This window comes from Talaromyces marneffei, chromosome 6, assembly GCF_009556855.1.
Source record: "Talaromyces marneffei chromosome 6, complete sequence".
Taxonomy (NCBI): domain Eukaryota; kingdom Fungi; phylum Ascomycota; class Eurotiomycetes; order Eurotiales; family Trichocomaceae; genus Talaromyces; species Talaromyces marneffei.
In genome coordinates, this window is record NC_072353.1 from 212,846 (window position 1) to 232,316 (window position 19,471).

Consider the following 19,471-nt stretch of genomic DNA (forward strand, 5'->3'; position numbering starts at 1 on the left):
CTTTCCTTCTATATATCAAGCTTATAGATTCGAAGGTTAACAATAAAAGCGCTTAGGTACTAAATGCCAGCTTGTTGAGGAATATAAAATGCAACTACCTCCCTGAGAATCAAGATGTTTTGGATTCATCATCTACTTCCAGATCTTCTACTTTCGTAGTAATATTTTTCTCGAGCTCTTCATTCGCCATGGGCTTACAAACCTATATCCCAGAGCTGCCAAAAGACACAACTCTTGAAGGCAGGACTGTTCTCGTCACTGGCGGCACTAACGGTATCGGTTTCGAAGCTGCCCGACAATTTCTTACATTCAAAGTGCCCCGTATCATAATCACAGCTCGCAATGCATCTAGAGGAGCAGAATCTGTGCGAGCTCTTCGTGCAGATCCTGAAGTTGCCAAAAACAACCCCAACGCTATCATTGATGTATTTGACTTGGACCTCGACGATTACAAGTCTGTGATTAAATTCAGTGAACATGTCAAGAAGGAGGCGCCTGCTTTGGATGTACTGGTCTGCAATGCTGGTATGGCCCAAATGGTGTTTAAGATGAGTGTGACTGGACATGAACAGATTATGCAAGGTTAGTAATCGCCTTCACTAACCCACTCGTTTCGTACTAATTTATGGTTCTAATAGTGAACTGTTGGAGCAATTTCCTACTCGTGTTGGAACTGCTTCCCGTGCTCCAAGCCACTGCAGCAAGAAAAGGACAACCATCTCATCTCACATTCGTTGGATCCAACATGCAGATGGGACATACCCTTGCCTCGAATCCCATCCCCTCATCTACGAATGTCCTCGCCTTTTTCGATGATGAGCAAGCCGCCAAAAAGATGAAACGATACAACGACAGTAAATTAGTAGTGAATGCCTTCATCCACCATCTAGCTACCATAGTTCCTAGTTCGGAAGTTATCATGAATAATTTCTGTCCAGGTGCTGTCCCGACAAATTTTGAACAACACATGCCCTGGTTGATTGGGAAAATTGTATTGGCAGCCAAGAAATCAATTGGAAGATCCATCCAGGAGGCAGGTAGAACGGTGGTCTACGGATCGGTTCTCGCCGGTCCGGAGAGTCATGGCAAGTTTCTGCAGCACAACGTTGTTGTCCCGTAAGTGCTCAGTCTGCCCGTGGCCTTCACATTTGATACTTTTTCTTTATACTGCAATGCTCGAACAAACCCTAACTTGAAATGAATTGACTTAACTGACCGAGATTGTCTTATAACCTCAGTGGACCACCATTTCTCGACGAAGAAGCAGGGAAGAAATTCACCCAAAGATTGTGGACTGATACATTGGCAGAACTGAAAACCGTAGACCCTCAGATAAAGATGGGAGCATAGGCTTTTTTCTAAGAAAAAAAGATGACTACGAAGAATCATCAATGATATGGATTTATTGTTACGGTACTTCGTTCTCATTTGTTTGTTACTGACGGTTTCATGAACTGTTATCTATTGAATTGTATTGCTTTCTACGGCTTATGCAACACGTTCTTCATGTTCTTATGTTACTCCTATACTAATCAGCTTGTTCTATTTCCGCTATTTGAGATGCCGTTTATATATCAGATAAACTACGATATCCGTTGGTCGAGGTTGTATACCACTTCTCGAGGACACTAGGCTAACGCCGAGTTAGTAAAAGGCATTTGCATAGGCCACTTTTTTCAGCATTTTTAGAGTTGTTTATATACATGTATAGCTGCTCGATTGACATTGCTTGGCGAACTGCATAGAAATATTTCAGGAGTTAACTGGGCGTTCTTATAAATCCAAGGATAACTGATTGAATCCAGAACTTGCCAACTGGAGTTCAAAATATTCAACCAAGTCTTTCAACTTGACTTCGATTTTTTCTTACGAAGTGAAATTAATCTTGGAAACAGAAACCAATGAATTGAAACGTTGTCAACTCCACCATAGTGATTCATGCCCGTCCATCACGCAGGTGCAGCATGTCACGGCCACATCTCTTCGGTGAGAGGCATCAAGAAAAACGAATTGATTGTTTGATATATCAATCTATAGCGCCGAGGGCTTGTCTCGTTAGCTTCCAGATATACTCGGACATATATCGTTGATTGGCAAAAATAAAGGACCAGCGAAGAGGCGTAATTAGTAAGGTAATTCAGTTATATGTCACATCAGCACTCGGCTAACAACTTCAGAATCCTAACTACTGTCCTTCACCGCCTGATAACCAACCTGTGTCATTTGAGTCATACGATGTGGGAATAACTTCACATCTTGCTTTGTTGCTTTGTCCTGCTTTCAGATTGCTGTATTACTTTAGGAGGCCTGCTCCGTCAAGAATTAGACCTGGGATCAAGCCCTGTGTAGACATAAATATGGGCTTGCTCCTCTGAAGTTTAGTCTTGCTCGGAGGCATTTGCTATACGGTAGAATTAACTTGACTATTGAGTTTGGCGGCGCTTGCCATCATCTGTCTATTAAAGGGCTAATGAGATGTGTCACGATGATAGACTGGTCTTACCCCTCTCACACAATTCTCTTGACCTCCTTTCGAAACATGACTTGGGCGTTATACTGTAGTACTCAGACTCATCGTAGCACGGTAATCTATGGTCATGACCACGGCGTCTTTGATATCATTTTGTAACCGTAATTATGAAATGCAGACGGGGATTAATAGCGGTACGATCGATGCTTGTTTTAATACTCGAGCAGATAGATAAGTTTGAGGTCTTTGTTGAAATTGAGGAATGATATTGACAAGTACAGACCCTCTGGACCAGCTACCAATTGCGGAGGGTGCTGAGTCTGACTCGTACGCGGATCAGCATGAAGACTTTTGTCTTCCGGACATCAGGAGAGAGCTTCTATTCCAAATTGCAGAGTGGGTCGATCAACAATATTATATTAATTATATATAGCCCAGTGACAGTGCTACACACGTCTCGAGAACGAGGCCAAGTTAAAGGAAGAGAGTGTTAAAAGTGAAACCAGTTTTAATGTCCGCATCTATTTTTGACTAGACGGAATTTTCTCGGCAATATCTAACAATATAAATTCATAATATGGATCACCCCAAGCCTTTCTTTCCTCACAGAGACTTGAAGATATATGAGACGGATTGCTGCTGAATTGTGAATAAGTCGCCCGTGATTAAATGGCAGCTGAATGCGAAAGTCATGGCGATATATTGATTCATAATCGATACGTAGGCAATTGATTACTGTTTGCGGAAGAACCTGGTTACCATATCGCGTTTGCGATGTTTTGGCTGCCAGTCATTAAAGTCAGCCGTCGCAGATATGGTATCTGGATGGTCGGGTCCTAATTTTAGCTGTTGAAGCTGAATATAAGTGTGGAGGACTTCCAGAGCCTCATCACGTCGACCTTGCTTCTTCAAAACGACTGAGAGATACCGCATGCTCATCAGCGTCATAGCGTGGTCGACTCCTAGCACTTTCTCATACCCTGCCAGCGCCTGTCGATGCATTGGCTCAGCCTCCTCGTATTTCCCTTGCCCGTCAAGCACTAAGCTTAAATTACTCATGCTTGTCAGCGTGTTGGGATGGTCAACTCCCAGCACTTTCTCTCTAACTTCCAGCGCCTGTCGATGCATCGCCTCAGCCTCCTTGTATTTCCCTTGCCTGTAAAGCACCATGCCTAGATTACTTAGGCTTGCCAGTGTATTAGGATGGTCGGCTCCTAGCACTTTCTTATATCCTGCTAGTACCCGTTGATACATCACCTCAGCCTCCTCGTATTTTCCTTGCCTCTCAAGCACTAAGCTTAAATTATCCATGCTCGCTAACGTGTTGGGATGGCCAACTCCCAGCACTTTCTCTCTAGTTGCTAGCGCCTGTTGATTCATTTCCTCGGCCTCCTCGTATTTCCCTTGCCTCTCAAGCACTGTGCCTAGACTGCTTAGGCTTGCTAGTGTATCGGGATGGTCGGCTCCTAGCACTTTATTATACCCTGCGAGCGCCTGTCGATGCATCGCCTCGGCCTCCTTGTATTTCCCTTGCCTCTCAAGCACTAAGCTTAAATTATCCATGCTCGTCAGCGTGTTGGGATGGTCGACTCCCAGCACTTTCTCAAAGCCTGCCAGCGCCTGTCGATGCATCACCTCAGCCTCCTCGTATTTCCCTTGCCTGTCAAGCACTAAGCCTAAATTACCGATGCTCGTCTGCGTGTTGGGATGGTCGACTCCCAGCACTTTATTATACCCTGCGAGCGCCTGTCGATGCATCGCCTCAGCCTCCTCATATTTCTCTTGCATATAAAGCCCGAAGCCTAGAATACTTCTGCTTGTCAGCGTGTCGGGATGGTCAACTCCCAGCACTTTCTCAAAGCCTGCCAGCGCCTGTCGATTCATTGCCTCAGCCTCCTTATACTTCTTTTGCCTATTAAGTATTAAGCCTAGATTGCCTATGCTTGTCAGCGTATTAGGATGGTCAACTCCTAGTATTCTCTCTCGCGCTGCTAATGTTTGTCGATGTATCGCCTCAGCCTCCTCGTATTTCCCTTGCTTATTAAGCACTAAGCTTAAGTTACTCATGCTTATCAGCGTATCAAGATGGTCAACTCCCAGCACTTTCTCTCTAGTTGCCAGCGCTTGTCGATGCATCGCCTCGGCCTCTTTATATTTCCCTTGCCTATCAAGTACCACGGCTAGATTACCTAGGCTTATCAGTGTCTCAAGATGGTCGACTCCCAGCATTTTCTCTCTAGCTGCTAGCGTATGTCGATGCATCGCCTCAGCCTCCTTATATTTCCCTTGCCTGTCAAGCACTAAGCCTACCATATTGGTGCTGCTGAGTGTGCTCTCATGTTCAGAACCAAGTTTCTCCTTTGTTGCCTTCATCACATTTACTGCCATCTTCTCCGCTTCAATTATATTGCCTTTACTCAAAGCAAACAATGCTGCATTGTTTAGCAACAATGCCCATTCTTCTAATAAGTTGTCTGTATGTGGCAATTGCGCCACCGCTGACTGTGCGTGAGGGAAAATCAACTCGCACTTTTCCCAGTTCCTGTATTCTGGTTTAGGAAATTCTTTGGAGAGATTCTGAATGAATTGTTGCTTCCACTGTTCATGTTGTCCGTTTGTCTCGAGCCACTTCTGCATCGCAAGCTGTACCAATCCATGCATCCCAAAACTGGCTCCATCCATATTCACTGATATGAATGAAAAGTTTCTTAAAGTGACGATATCCTCTTCAAACTGGTCGTTCACGTCAGAGTCCACTGCACTGATTTCATCCTTATCACTTGTCTCATTCTCCATGCTGTCATGGTTAGTTCCTTTTTGATTTCGATCATAGAGTAGAAACTCAGCAATTCCATGCCCATCAAAGAAGCTCATTAATGATAATAAGTCTGCCGCCGTAGGCCTTTCTTGCCGTAGATGATTGAAAGATATTTGCCATGTAAGAATAATGGAGTTTTTTGCCTCCTGATCTCGACGGAGCTGCCCGCCTTTATAATCAAGAAGACTCATCTTCCTGTAATCATTTTTTTGAAACTCCGTAAGGTATTGTTTCACTGAAGAGCGGGGCGCTCTTTGCTTGATATAAGCCGCTGCTTGAACAATCGCAAGTGGCATAAATTCAAGAGCAGCAATGAGCTCTATGATATCTTCCTGATTTTCTTGTTTTCCAAGCTTCTTCTCGAAAAGGGTTTGCGCGTGTATTTGGTCCATTGACTCCACTGCAATAATGTCTCCATCTTCAACCATTTTTGCTGCCACGCCCCTACTCCGTGTCGTTATAATAATTGAGCCATGTGCATTCAGAGGGAGATAATTGAATAGTGGCTGCGCGGGAATGCGACTGTCGGACTCATCCCGACTGCTCAACGGTATTTCATGGAGAAAGCGATCATCATCAATACTGTCAAGGATAAGCATCCATTTACCCTTTCCCTCGTTGTGGAGCCACTCAGATACAAGGTTAAATATATTGGTTTTGGGGTCCTTCCGGCCAGGAATTTTCACTCGGTCTGCGATTTCCCGATAACTCTGCTCGAAACGTGCTGCATTGCTTGTATGGACCCAGAACACCCATGTGTCTGGCGACCTATCTCGAACTTGGTAAGAGTATTCGATGACTAGTTGCGACTTTCTTTGCGAGATGTCAGTAGTGGACATAACTACCATGGAACAGATTCTTCGCCTACCCAACGCCGCCGAGGCCGACCAGCGCGATCCTCGAAGGCGATGCCGAGCCCTTCTCAAGAATACGATCAAGTAAAGTTCCGCGATCGACAAAATCTGGGTCGCGGCGGAAGGGTACGGTAGATGATGGCGGTGGTGGTGTCTCAGGTCTCTCTTTCCAGGAGCGACTGTCAGCGAACAGCTCATAACACATTTCAGAAAACTTACCTGGTGGAAGGTGATTTTCAATAGTGATTGGGCCAATTGTACCACTATTATACCCCAATTGGAACCCATGATTGGTGCCGTAAAAGGACGCTGTGGATGCCATTATGCATAGGTATACTGCTGGGTAAGTTCAAAAGCAGGGCTGTTGAAGGTAGACGATAATAAACTACAGATGAATAAACCACTCCAGCGCACGCAGTTACGATGGGCGGTAATTAACGAGTTTCAGCCTTGTCTGCAGCGACATGAGGGGTGAGTAAAAGAGCAGCGATTCTAAGGAGGGCACATGTACGCTACCTCCAGTAAGCTGTTGCCCTACTCGATTTATAGGATAGTGTCAATCCTTAGGAGGGATTTGAGTACTGTTATTACCGTATTAAGAAGCGGAGAGGTGGGCGTCTTCATCTTACTATGTAGTACAGTAAGTTTCCAAGGGGCCCATACCTATTGATTGGGCCAAGGTTCCCCTCCCGATTACTGGTACTGTACCGTTTGCCCCCGGCAGATTGAGGTCAAGTGGGGTTTTTAGCTCTCTTTAGGGCTTACTCTGTGAAATGATCCTTGTTGTATCTTTCTGTAACATTACTACATAGTAGACTTGACCTCTCAGCCTCACCATTTGCATAGCCATGCAGAGAATCGGGAGAAAAAAAAAAGGAAAAAAAAAAAAAAAAAAACAGGATGAGGTGCGTGCTGGACCCTGGTGGGGTCATCACATGAAGAATGACGACGCACTCAACCTTGACTTACTTGCGTTCAAAATACATGTCCCCCAAAGCCTCCTCCATTCATCCATTTCCCCCTCTGGTATTCACCTCTCGCGTTTGTTCAAAGCTAACACTGTTTGTGGACATGGCTGCTCAGATAGGAAACGACGCGGGGCAGGCGTCCGACCTTGCTCAACTATGGCAGAGCGCAGTCGAAGACTATGAGAAGAGGACCAAGAAGAGTCTTCGACTGGCACAGCTCAGCAACATAGATCAAATCATGAAGGGCACGGAAGGCCTGTCAGACGAGTTCAAAGATTTCCGTCACGACCGGTCTAAAACAGACAATATGCGGACCGCGTTCAAAAACAACTTGTGGCTGATCCAGAAGATCGTCAATACCGTCCAAGTGGTTGGGAATGCTGCATCGGTGCGTCTTGAACATTAAAAGCGTGCATATCTCTTTATCCTGGCTGATACTGATCGTTGACAGGCCTTCCCTCCTGCAATGCCGGCCAGCTTGATTTTCACGGCCTTTGGGCAGGTCATGCAGGTACAGTACTCCAAGAAAGTAAAAATCCGCCGTTTAAAAGAACCTTTCTTGCTAACGCCGTCAGTCTTTTGCCACGGTGTCTGCCGACTATGATAAGATCATGGGGTTTTTCGACTTCACACATCGATTTTTTGACCGACTCTCGATGATCGAGAATAAGACCCCACAGCAGAAGCCGTTCCAGCGCTGTGTCGCTCGTGTCTTCTCGGGTATGCTGACCATCTGTTCCATTGCCCAGGAATATGCCGAGAGAAAAAGATTTAGTAAGTTATTTACTTTGGCCACACTCTCTTTGTTTGGGTGGGCTTGATGATTGATTTTGTTTTGTCTAGAGAAGTGGTTTAGCAGTTTAATGGATGGATCGGACGGAGCTCTTTCGGGGGCCATCAACAATATGGAGGAAGCCGTCAATGAGCTGGCCCAGGCTGTTGGTCTGGCCACTCTTCGCACTGTGGAGATTCTGGACGACATTGTCCAAAGCATGAATGGAAACGTCGAATTCCTTGTAGCAAAGGTCACTTTCATCGATGAGCGAACGGCGGCCATCAAATCCGACACGGGAATCATTATCGAACAGAACCGGGAGCTGGAATCGAAACAGGACGCCATGATGGAAACGCTGAATGAGCAATCTCGGATGTTCAAGGACGCAGTTCAGAGCTTTGGATATATTCAGATGGGAGCCAACTTAGACAAAAGCTTCCAGACCAGTCTACTGAAGCTAGACGTGGTGCGTCTCCGGCTCACCCGTTGGGGTCAGTCCGTCGGATTGGTCAATGCGAATGACGTGAAATCACTCCAGATTACGAAGCTGGCCCCTGAAGATAGAGAGCAGGTCCAAGGACTTCTGGACCAGATTCTAGAGCTTTTTGTGGATGCCGAGGCGACTTCGAAACGATTCAAGAAACGCAACGGGAACTCCACCACGCCAGTGCTGGATCCGGCTAAAGAGCTAGACAGCGTCTCGGCGTCACTTCACCAGAAGATGGAGGATCTCGCTAAGAAACGGCAGGGCAAGTTCGATTTGGAGCAGGACAAATGGACTATATACGATGAGAAGAACTTCACCCGGCTGATCGAGGATATTAGTGAATTGGTAGATGGTTTGGTTGATCTCTTTCCGGGAATCCAAGAAGAACAGCGCAAGCTGTGTGAAGAAGAGGTGTCCTATATGAACACGGGCGAGGACATCCTTCCCCTACTAAAAGAGGTCGCTGCTGGTCAGGACAAGCTGCTGAGTGATACAGTCATCAAAGTTATCCAGTCTACCACCACCTACACCAATAGTGTGGTATTCTCGGGGCCTAACTCTGGATTCCAGATAGGAAACAATTCGGGCAAGATTAGCGGTGTCTACTTTGGCAGTTCTTGAGTACCTCTGGCTTGTAGGGAACCGTTCAGCCTAAACAGGGTGGACGAGCACTCTGGAAAATTGAGACGGAAGATAAATAGCCAATGCAATATCTGACTAGACCTACTGCAAGACTACAATTACTGGTTTCTGAAACCATATTAACCACGCAAAACACTCTGTATATAGGGAAATCCTCGGATAATCGCTCTTGAGGAAGCCAAATGTAGATACTACATAGTATAGTATGAGGTTATGGTCCAGATATCAGATCAGACATCCCAGTTCTCTGATTCTCCTCCAGAGCTTTCCTCGCTGGGATTAGATTCATTTCAAAGTTGGCCAGCAAGTCCTATGCTGTTGTCAGAACCGTCAACCAGTCGTTTCGCGAGGGCCCTAGCCATGACCTTTGTGTGGGGTGTTCGTAAGAGCTGATGTCGGGAAAAAGGAACTAACTTATAACTAAGCATAGCTAATCCAATCACATAATCGCTGTTCTTGGCTTTTTGAGTGTCCAACATGAAACTTGACATTGGTGGTTGTCAGCACTAGTCATGTATTGCTCAGGGATGTACTGTAAGTGGTATTTCAGCCAGCCATTGTAAGTTTGGCGGGGGAGGGAATACAGACTTACGAGGCCGTAGCAAACAAGGATATTTCGAGGTGTATCTTATCATCTCGTACCATTTCTTTACTCTTCTATCTCAGTCGTACATCGTACCACTTCTGCTTGTCACTCCTCTTGCACTGTGCTTTTCATAAGAGCTTGGTTGTTCCGATTCCATCCATCCACCTCCTCAAGATGTCTATTAGAGTAATTCGGGAACCGGCCAATGCCAAAGTCGAGTAAGATCGGTGTCTCTTCTATTCACATCTACGTACTAACCATAAGCACCGGCAGTATCGTGTTTGTCCACGGCTTACATGGCGATCAAGCGCCGTGGACCTCCGAGGCAGATGTCTTCTGGCCTGAAAAACTCCTCCCGGCCAAGGTATCAGACGCATGTATCCTGTCCTTTGAATATGAGGCGACGATCGATTCTTTCTTTGATGAGGAGGACGGAATCACCGATATTTCCAACGACCTGATCAACGAGCTAATGGATCATCGAACTGAAAAAGAAAAGGTTCCTCAATCCTACTCTTCCAGTCCCCGTTGATCTATCACGTTGACAAGCACGATAGGAAGAGCGACCGATCATTTTTGTTGCACACTGTCTCGGGGGCACTGTTTTGGAGAATGTATGTATCCTCTCTCCGTCTCATTCCTCAAAACACCCACTAACCTAGTATAAATATCTCCAGGCCCTAGTGAGAGCTGCCGATCATCCCCGGAAAAAGGAACTTGTCGGCTGTGTCCACGGTATATTACTGCTAGGAACGCCGCACTTCCAGGCCGGATCACTGGCGGCTGCCACCAAGTATTTCCAACTGGCTCAGGAGGAGATCCCGAGTGAGTCGGACCTGAAAGACAGGTCGCAGCGGCTCACTGCCATCCCCGTGGCCTTTGCGGGCCTCAAACAAGCCGGGGCTGATTTCGAGGTGGAGGGTTTCTACGCCGGAGCCGGGACCAAATTGGGCGGCAAGGACGTGAAGATCGTCGATGAGACATTGGCCCGAAGCCTGGAAGCTCCTCCTCCAGAGCGGCTGGCCCGCAATCAGCTACGATTGAGCCAGTATGACGCCGAGGATGACAAGGACTTCAAGAAGGTGTTGCGGATTCTTACTCAATGGGCGTCGAAGATTGTTCTTCCCGAAGAGGATAAGGGGGCGCAAAATGTATCTAATACAACATTTTCGGGGTCCCACAATTCCGGTTTACAGCTTGGACAGAATGTCGGCACCCTGAAGGGATTCAGCTTTGGGAGGAGTTAAGTAAGCGGTTTGATTTTGATTTTATTTTTATTCATATTTACATCTTTTGCTTGAGTGAGGAATTGGCATTTAAAGATGTCTGATATCTTAGCGTATTACTTGGTAAAGCAGAAAGATCGTGTACATCCGTAGATGTAGGATGAACTTGTCCTTCATTTGTATACCGGTATTATACTACGTAGTAATCCAGATGATATGCAAAGACGCGTACGCATCCGTCTTTGTATTTAAACGCAGAATTCTAGATGCAGGTCAGCAATTAGCAAAGGCGCTATCACGAGTCAGTCTTTGCACGGACTGCGCCTCATTCGGTCCTAGGGATGGTGTACGCACAATACAAAATTAGGACGATTTTATAACTTTATACATTATAAATACTATAGTAATCTACGAACAACTTACATGACAATCTGAGTGGGACGTGTAATGTTTGTATTGTTATGTGCGTTGTCTAGGAAGAAATCTCTGGCAAGACATGTGGCATTCGTCCAAATGAAATCATTTATATAAGATACATAGGTGACGGTTTAGTTAACTAATTAGTTAGTTAACTAGCTGACTTGGTTGGTAAGAAAATAGTACACATTCTTAGCCTCTAGTCAGACAACTACTCTTAGAAGGGCTCTAAAGAAGCCGCCGGTGAAATCGACGATGGGAATATCCGATGACAATTGGTAGAATGCCGCTAAGGCCTTGTGAGTTGAGAATAGAATTGTCGTGCTCGTTTGAGTCGTCGTAAGAAGGCAAGACATAAAAAACCAGGGGGTGGTAAAGAGGGGTAAAATGGAGGAGAGAATTTAGCCCGCATACTGTGTCAACAATTCCAGCCACGGCTAGCATAAAGCGGCACCGTGGAATTCTGCTCATCCAGCAAAAAGAAGTGAAAAATAGGAGAAAAATAAAAACATACAACAGCTGGGATTCGCTGGTGGTCACCCACCCAACTACTAACCAGCCGGCGTGTGGCTTAAGTACGGCTGAGCGGACGGGAAGCCCTGTTCTCCACACCCTATGGTCGTATGTGACAGATTGAAGAGCAGATTCGATATAACCTTGGAACACTAGAGCCCTAATTGCCGTTGGCAATGTTCTCCTCAAGCCATATCCCCGTCGAAATGTTGTCTGCCCAACTCTTCGGTCTCCAATGTCAGGCTCGCCGTCAAAAGGGATGTCAAGAAGCCGAAAGCACAGAATCCAGTCAATATATACCATATTGTTTGCATAGAGTCTCTGTATACACTCTGAATGGCATGCAGCTCCTCGGGGGACAAGTTCTGAAATTGTCTCAAATGAGGTATAAACCCTATAGCCTGGTTTGGGTCCTTGAGGATTGCTACGGCCTCCGGCAGGTTGGAGCCAAGACCAGCAATTCCATAGCCAAAAGTACTGCTAAATGCCGTTGAACCTATTGCAAGCCCAACAAGTGCACCAAATAGCCGGAATGATACCAGCACTCCAACTGCAAGCCCCTGATCTTCTGCCGTTGGTGCGCTTGCCTGCATTGGCATAGGGAGCACAGTGAAAAGAGATCCCATTCCAATGCCAGCAATAACTTGAAAAGAAGCTTTAATTGCTAAAGAGGACTGAGCATCCCATATAGCAAACAGGCCAGTGCCAGCGGTAAGCATCACCCAGCCCAGCCAGATCTCCCATCTATAGTGCCGAACGTACTCAACGACCCAGGCTGCCAGACCGCTAAATGCCGTAACCATACATAAAAGCGGTAGCATTGAGATCGCGGATCCCAGGGATGTCTCCAAAAATACTGATTCAAAAAATAGGGGCATGTAGAACAACAAAGTGTACAAGACCATTCCGTGTATGAAGCTCCCAAGCAAGGTGACTACAGCCGTGCGGGAGCGAAATATACGATATGGGAAGACGGGTTGAGCAGGTCGGGCTTCGTAAACAGCAAAAACTGCAAGAATCGCAATACCGATAACCAGAGGCACGATCGTTCTCCATGATGACCATGGGTACAATGCCCCACCCCAGCTGAGAGGAAGCGCAAATATCGTGATTCCAATAGCGAAAAGGGCGAGACCAATCCAATCAAGACTTGCCAAACGAGACCATATTGATTTCTCAATAGGTTTGAGATGCAAGAAAAGGACTGCAAGTGGTGCGGATACTGCTATGATAGGTAAATTGATCCATCCTATCCAGCGCCAAGTGACATTCTCGCTGAAGACAGCACCGAGTATAGGGCCCAAAGCAGTCCCAATTGCCATAGGAACGGACATTAAACCAAGGTAAAGAGGGCGCTCTTTCAAGGTTGTGATGTCGGCAATAATGATTTCGTTAAGTACGTCCAGTCCACCTCCGCCCAGGCCTTGTATAACACGACCAAGGATGAGAATTGACATGGAATGAGCGACAGCGAAGATGATCGACCCAATCGTGAATAGTATGAAGCCGGTATATAACGCCACCTTTCGACCAAGAACATCTGACACACTCGTGTAGATGGGCTGTACAATGACCACAGCAAGCACGAAGGAGATGCCAGCCCAAAAAGCCGAGAGAGACGTACCATTGAGATCGCTAGTAATGACCTAGGCACGCACACAAATCAGCCACGAAAGTCTTTGAGACCAACCAACTTACAGGAATAGCAACTGATAGGGCAGTCGCATCCAATGATACAATCAAAATAACCAGCATCAAGGAGAGAACGGCCAGATAGAATGACAGTTTCTTCCCCGGTTTTGCTGGTTCTGATGGTTCAACATTGCCAGTTTCGAGATTTGTAGGCGGAGATTGATTGAAACTTTTGGCAGCCTTTTCGCACGGAGTACTCTGTGATTCATCTTGTTGAGCCGAAGTATGGGAGGCTTGTACATTGTCCAGCACGCCTGCTACCGTGCGTGTCATTGTTGTGTTTCGTAGAGTACTTGAAGGAGCAATTCGGTCTAATAACGTAACTAAGCAAGATAGAAAACTAGAGTTCGTCAATATATTTTCCTGAACAGGAGCTTATACTCAGTCAATCTATCCTTTTAAATACATTTCGCGATATCTAGGTGTAGATATACTACGCTAAGAGTTACATTTGATTCAAATATGTTTGTAAGCCAACCAACCAAGAATCCCAATATTATCTAGAATGTCCTTTTCCTTTTGTTAATAACAAATCAGACAACGCAATCTTGAATAATACGGTAGTTTCCATATCCACACCGAACTCCGTACCCCGAACGCGATATCCCATCTGGCCTTTAACCTAGACCCAACATCAGAGGTAAAGGTAAATCACGGTTACCAAAACCTGAAGTAATATATAGTTGATCATTGCGTCAATGATTGCGAGTATCATTGCTTAGGCTTGATATGATTCATAGCTAGGGCACGGTTACACGTATTCCTTGCAACCAGGCAACGAAGGGACGAGCTTACCATCGATGATTGACCTCAATGTGCTCTTTTTCTTAGGGGCATCTTTGAGAGTCTCGGTATCGCTGTGGAAAGACTCAGCGGAGCTTTTGACTGGTGGCTTCGTGGGTTTGACGATGGGTCTTGGTCTCTGATAGACTTCGGGGACGGAGCGGAAGTTGGGGAATCCGTTAGGCATTGTGAGATGGTATTAATGATACTTGAGTGGAATATGTATAGATATGGCTATGTTCGAGATTTTGTATAGTGCTGTGGATTTGGAGTTTGCAGGAGATATTGGTCGATTGATGCTCGGTGGTCCTTACTCTCTCTCGAATACTAACACCACGAACCGTTGTGGACGTCTACCAGATTTTATACCCAAGATCTATCTACCATAGGCATTTCTTTACTTTTACTTCGCATTATTCAACTGTGTAGTATTTCCACGTGGTAAATTGTACGAAGATAGCAAATCAGAGCTTCAGACATCTTTTCGATGTAGAGTACAGCCAATCATTTGCTTTACATTTACGGTGTGGGTCGCACTCCGAGAGCCGATTTCTACCCCGACGTCCGACTTGAGTCCATTTCGATCCCTCTACTCAGTCTGAATTCCTTTTGTGAAGCCGGATTTAACGCCGGATCGCACAATGTCATCGCTTCGTCGAAATGGGCTGCTTAGCTCCTGCGAGCCGTGCAGGCGATCTAAGCTCAAATGTGATCATGCAGTTCCTTGTAGTCGATGCCGGCGCAGAAAGCGGCCGACGGAGTGTGTATATCATCCTGCGCCAATGACCAAGCTCCTATCTTCGGAAAGTCAAGTATCTCCTGCTATCGCCAAAAGAAGTTCATTGGCCGGGACTCGGAGTGCCGCTGATACGTCGCCGGGCCACTCGTGCTCAAGCAAGTCCACGTCCAAGGGGAATGGAGATAGCAAAGATAGTTGTCCTGAGGGTTTCTTGCGTGACCGATTCATTGCGGACTGGAGCAAGAAGACCGCATCATCACCTGGTACTGGCGTTCTTGGCCCTACCAGCTACTCAGCTGTTTATGATGAGAGTGAAGATGTGATTAAATCACCTACAGTTACGACATCCTTCCGCGACTTCTCCAAATCGCTCAAACGTAGCCAAAATTTGGTCGACGATGCAGACATACAAGTTGGTGCGGAACTCTTGCTCTTCCTTTACCAGGATTTCACTCTCTACGAGCGCATGTCAATATCCAAATTCTGCCACTGTGAGGGGCATGTTTTCGCGCCCGCTTTGCTTCGACTACTGTTCGCTTCCGTTAGACAGATGTTGAACAATGCTATTAGCGATGAATCTGATCCGTTGCCAGATTTGATCGCGTTGTCCAAAAAGATTTTTGAGAATTGCTCAAAGATAATTTATGTCGATTCACATATGACACCACAGGATTACTTTATTTCCATGCCGAATAGGTGGGAGGTAATTGGTGTGATATTTTCAATTATTGGCTCAAGTGCTTTTCTTCTTCCAGCTTCTGATATGGTCACCTTACATCCCCATGCAGCCAATGTAGATCGACAAGGTCTGTCACTGGTAAGCATCTCTGCAGGAGACAAGTGTTTGAGATTTTGTGAAAATGCTGGTGTCATCTCCGAGCCGCTTTCTTGGGCTTTGCTTGCACATGCTTCATTATTGTCATTCGTCTATGGTGATCACGGTAAGATATATCCTCTTTTCGCAAACGTTGAATTCTTTGATTTAATGGCACATATAGTCCACAGTCAGGAGACTCTGACTCAGAATTCATTTAGACTACCGACCTTGGAAGATCCTAGGTGATCTCTCAACACTTGTATACTCCCTGGGCTTTCATCAACGGCAAAATAACGAGACGTTGCCGTTCTTTCTTATCGAGCATCGCAAACGACTCTTGCTTGGAGCATACTCAATTGATAAAGAATTGGCAACTTTTCTAGGACGTCCACCCAGGATCAGTTGGCGACATATTGATGTTGACCTTCCTCTGGACATTACCTACAATGAACTCCTCGCCGAGCCTGAAATTCGAGATGCCGCAATTGCACAATTAGATGAGGATGGGTGGAACACACAAGGCATAGTGTCGCGGACCACATTTGTTCGCTCTATGTATAAAATAGGGCAGGTTAGAGAATTAGTACTCGAACTATCTCTCAACTCTCCCCTTGAGAACCTGGAACGCAGGATTCTAGAAATCACAGAGCTTGCAGCCGAAATTCGCAGCCAGCTGCCACCACGATTGCAAGCTGTTAGTTACAATGATAGTGTGACTCTAAGCGAATCAAACCTAATGACACTTTGCTTCCATCTGGAATGCCTTTACAACGAACTGATCATGCAGAGAATTCTTGTCAAGAGAACTGGCTATGAATCCCAGAGATTGCGGAGCGTTGCCCATGAGATGCTCAGTGCTCTTCTGATCGTCAATGGACATCGGGCTCCGGATGGAAGAGACAATAATACGGTGGCTTGGAATGTAAGTATTCACTCATGGATATTCTTCGCGCTTCGGTCACCGTATTCATGCTAATCCATAAACCATAGACATCCTTCTATGGACTTCCATCCGCTGGTGTGTTGGCAATTGAACTCCTTCGCCAGTCTCAAAGCACCCACCATGATCCAATGTTCCCTCGCTCTGAAATCATTCAAAACCTGAGCAGGTTTGCTGGAGACCTAGAATACGCCATTGCACGAGAAGCCGGCAATTATGAGATTTGTCAACAAGCTCGTAAATTGATCCGATCTATCCTAGACCGTGTCCTTTCAGCACCACAAGTATCGCTGCCAGCAAGCGCAGATGTGAGTTCTATGCCCATTGAATGGCTGGGGAGTGATGACATCTGGTTGAATCAAGATTCGGACTTCATGAGATGGATTCACAATTTCGACTGGAATCAAGAGACATCTATGGGACAATAAGAACGCACGGTTATGATTCATGAAATATTTGCATTTGCGGGCGCGTTTCTTCAACGTTGTTTGTCATCTAGTCAAAATATGCAATGTAGACTCCTTGGAGACGTCCTCAATTGGTCTACGTGTGACCAACATCTCCTTGTCTATACACCCTAGCTTAAAGTCTGGTAACAGGCTATGATTTTAGGATTGTAAATCACCAGGAACCAGAAAATGAGTAGAAGGTTACCGGGCTCGCACGCGTATCAGGAATGAATAAAAGCCAGAAACCCTGCCTAGCAGGCCACCAATCGTTGATCATCTTCCAGAGTTGAACTGATTGGACATCGAACATTTATTTCATTATCACTAAAAATAACGAAATGCGCTTGCAAGTATCTACAACATTAAAGATTCAACAGTCTAGTCTTCACAACAGTTTATCATGATAGTCTTAACCCGAAATTTCATTTGGTTGTTGTATAGGTAGCGATCGATATCACCGGGATACTATTCGCTGTTTGAAGTACTGGCATCGGAAAGAAGATTGTCTCGTCATCGAAATATCGCCCTGGAAGAGAAAGATCTCCCGTTGCCCAAAAAGACTTACTTAGCCTGGCAAGATGACCAATATGGACTCACATAGACGCAAATTAATCCGGAGGCGCAGACTGTGGAACCTGTATAGCCTATACCACCGCACTGTTTTGGTTTTGTCAGAATAAAGTTCCAGGATATTTGCTTCAGGCACACATCATAGTCATTTAAAATACATCATCGAACGCCAGACAAAAGACCTTTATATGATGTTCAAGCAAATCAAAGATAGAGAAAAGGAAATAGGAGATTCCTACCTGTCCCCACTCGGGAACTGGAGTTCCAGTCGCGGTGGGAGTGGCAGTTGATGTTCCGGTAGCAGTTCCGGTGAAAGAAGGAGTAGGCGCCACAGGCGTCAAGGTTCGGGTAACGTCGTAAGATCCGGAGCAAATTTCACCCTCGTAGAGGATTTTTGAGACTTCCTGGGCGTAGGTGCAGCCGTCGTTAACATTCGAGTCGGAGTAGCCGGCAGACCACATCATAACACCTCCAAATGAGGTGTTACCTCGGGTATCGCCGACTATAATGTTAAGTTGTTCTGGGGTAGCGTAGTAAATTGAACCACTTTCACCACCGTTGGCGGCGAGAGTGGAAGCGGGGACGCCAATGAAGAGTTTGGCATCGAGAGATTTGGAAGTGGAAATAAAACTGACCCACTCGAGGTAGTTCAAGGGGGCATCACCGTTGATTCCCAAAGCGCAGGGGTTGGTGTAGTTGTTGTTGTTGTAGAATTGTATGAAGAGCATGTCGAAAGTAGAGTTCGCGATCATGGATCCCATGTTTGGCTCGGGGATAGGGCATTGAGGAGCCCCAGAAATGTAGTATTTGCTTGCACTGTCGCTGGCAAAGTTGGAGCGCAAGGCGGCAATCAAGTATGGGTAGTACGAGCTACCAGAAGCGTTCTCAATATCAAAGTCCCAACCGTTGACAATAGCATTACCGAAAGGACGAGGAACGGTGATACTGGAAGGGTTGCCATAGGCCTGCCAGAGATAGTCACCAATAGCTTTGGCCTCAGTTTGAGAAGTGAGCGAATAACCACCACTTGCACCACCAAGAGACAATAAGATCTTGACACCATTGTTTTGGCAAGTAGTGATAGCCGACGCAACAGCACTGCAAGACTGAGCAGTACCAGAGCCAGCCAAGATATAGCATGTTTGGCCGAATCCACCTCCGGGGACGGTGACACCATTACCATATTGGTACAAGAAAGCTAGAACGATAATGTCGATACCGCTGCTAATAGAACAGTACGTAGCGAGATCTGTGGCTTCGATAACTCCACCGCCGTTTTGGCCCCAATAAACAACGGTTTCGCCAGTCGAAGTTCTGCGCTTGGTAAGGTTGATGGGGCCCGCTAGGGCAGAGGCGGCCAAGAGAGTGAGGCTAACAAGCACACCTAAGGAATGCATGTTGTATATATGAAAATAAAACGAAGGCCTGGTTTCTGAGGAATATAAAAAATATGTACAGGTTAAAAGGTAAGTTTGTATGGATTGTGTGTATGTACAAGACTAGGTAAGGAGAGGACTAGCAAGATCCGTTAAGGACCAGCTGAAAGATTCAAGGAATGTGAGGGTGTGCTGTGCGATAGCGTGGCTCAAAGGAGACGGAAATAGAAATATTGAATCAGCGGGAGGCAAAACATCTTAAATATACAGATTGGCTTGAATATGACATCTGTGGTGCTACGTCTCTTCAAAGTGTGAACGTCGTGTTGTTTGGATGGGGCTGGAGAAT

General features: G+C 45.9%; 8 protein-coding genes across 8 annotated transcripts; 4 read left to right on the plus strand and 4 right to left on the minus strand.

Annotated features, from left to right (window-relative positions):
• Positions 1–188: 188 nt before the first annotated feature.
• On the plus strand, positions 189–1,350 carry EYB26_007585 (uncharacterized protein; the record flags this gene model as incomplete). Its single annotated transcript, XM_054266851.1, has 3 exons — positions 189–582; positions 639–1,116; positions 1,239–1,350. 3 exons carry the CDS (start codon positions 189–191, stop codon positions 1,348–1,350), a joined length of 984 nt encoding a protein of 327 aa, XP_054122826.1.
• A 1,852-nt stretch (positions 1,351–3,202) lies between these two features.
• On the minus strand, positions 3,203–6,464 carry EYB26_007586 (uncharacterized protein; the record flags this gene model as incomplete). The annotated part of the gene is made up of 3 exons (XM_054266852.1): positions 3,203–6,101; positions 6,157–6,307; positions 6,362–6,464. The coding sequence occupies 3 exons, from the start codon at positions 6,462–6,464 to the stop codon at positions 3,203–3,205; spliced, it is 3,153 nt and encodes a 1,050-aa protein (XP_054122827.1).
• Positions 6,465–7,213: 749 nt separating this feature from the next.
• Positions 7,214–8,993, plus strand: EYB26_007587 (uncharacterized protein; the record flags this gene model as incomplete). Its single annotated transcript, XM_054266853.1, has 4 exons — positions 7,214–7,498; positions 7,562–7,621; positions 7,686–7,884; positions 7,954–8,993. 4 exons carry the CDS (start codon positions 7,214–7,216, stop codon positions 8,991–8,993), a joined length of 1,584 nt encoding a protein of 527 aa, XP_054122828.1.
• A 781-nt stretch (positions 8,994–9,774) lies between these two features.
• On the plus strand, positions 9,775–10,847 carry EYB26_007588 (uncharacterized protein; the record flags this gene model as incomplete). Its single annotated transcript, XM_054266854.1, has 4 exons — positions 9,775–9,818; positions 9,874–10,099; positions 10,158–10,214; positions 10,278–10,847. 4 exons carry the CDS (start codon positions 9,775–9,777, stop codon positions 10,845–10,847), a joined length of 897 nt encoding a protein of 298 aa, XP_054122829.1.
• Positions 10,848–11,941: 1,094 nt separating this feature from the next.
• EYB26_007589 (uncharacterized protein) lies at positions 11,942–13,721 on the minus strand (the record flags this gene model as incomplete). The annotated part of the gene is made up of 2 exons (XM_054266855.1): positions 11,942–13,402; positions 13,455–13,721. The coding sequence occupies 2 exons, from the start codon at positions 13,719–13,721 to the stop codon at positions 11,942–11,944; spliced, it is 1,728 nt and encodes a 575-aa protein (XP_054122830.1).
• Positions 13,722–14,159: 438 nt separating this feature from the next.
• Positions 14,160–14,418, minus strand: EYB26_007590 (uncharacterized protein; the record flags this gene model as incomplete). Its single annotated transcript, XM_054266856.1, has 2 exons — positions 14,160–14,188; positions 14,244–14,418. 2 exons carry the CDS (start codon positions 14,416–14,418, stop codon positions 14,160–14,162), a joined length of 204 nt encoding a protein of 67 aa, XP_054122831.1.
• Positions 14,419–15,013: 595 nt separating this feature from the next.
• EYB26_007591 (uncharacterized protein) lies at positions 15,014–17,155 on the plus strand (the record flags this gene model as incomplete). The annotated part of the gene is made up of 3 exons (XM_054266857.1): positions 15,014–15,911; positions 16,006–16,709; positions 16,778–17,155. The coding sequence occupies 3 exons, from the start codon at positions 15,014–15,016 to the stop codon at positions 17,153–17,155; spliced, it is 1,980 nt and encodes a 659-aa protein (XP_054122832.1).
• Positions 17,156–17,737: 582 nt separating this feature from the next.
• EYB26_007592 (uncharacterized protein) lies at positions 17,738–19,143 on the minus strand (the record flags this gene model as incomplete). Its single annotated transcript, XM_054266858.1, has 2 exons — positions 17,738–17,833; positions 17,986–19,143. 2 exons carry the CDS (start codon positions 19,141–19,143, stop codon positions 17,738–17,740), a joined length of 1,254 nt encoding a protein of 417 aa, XP_054122833.1.
• Positions 19,144–19,471: the final 328 nt, after the last annotated feature.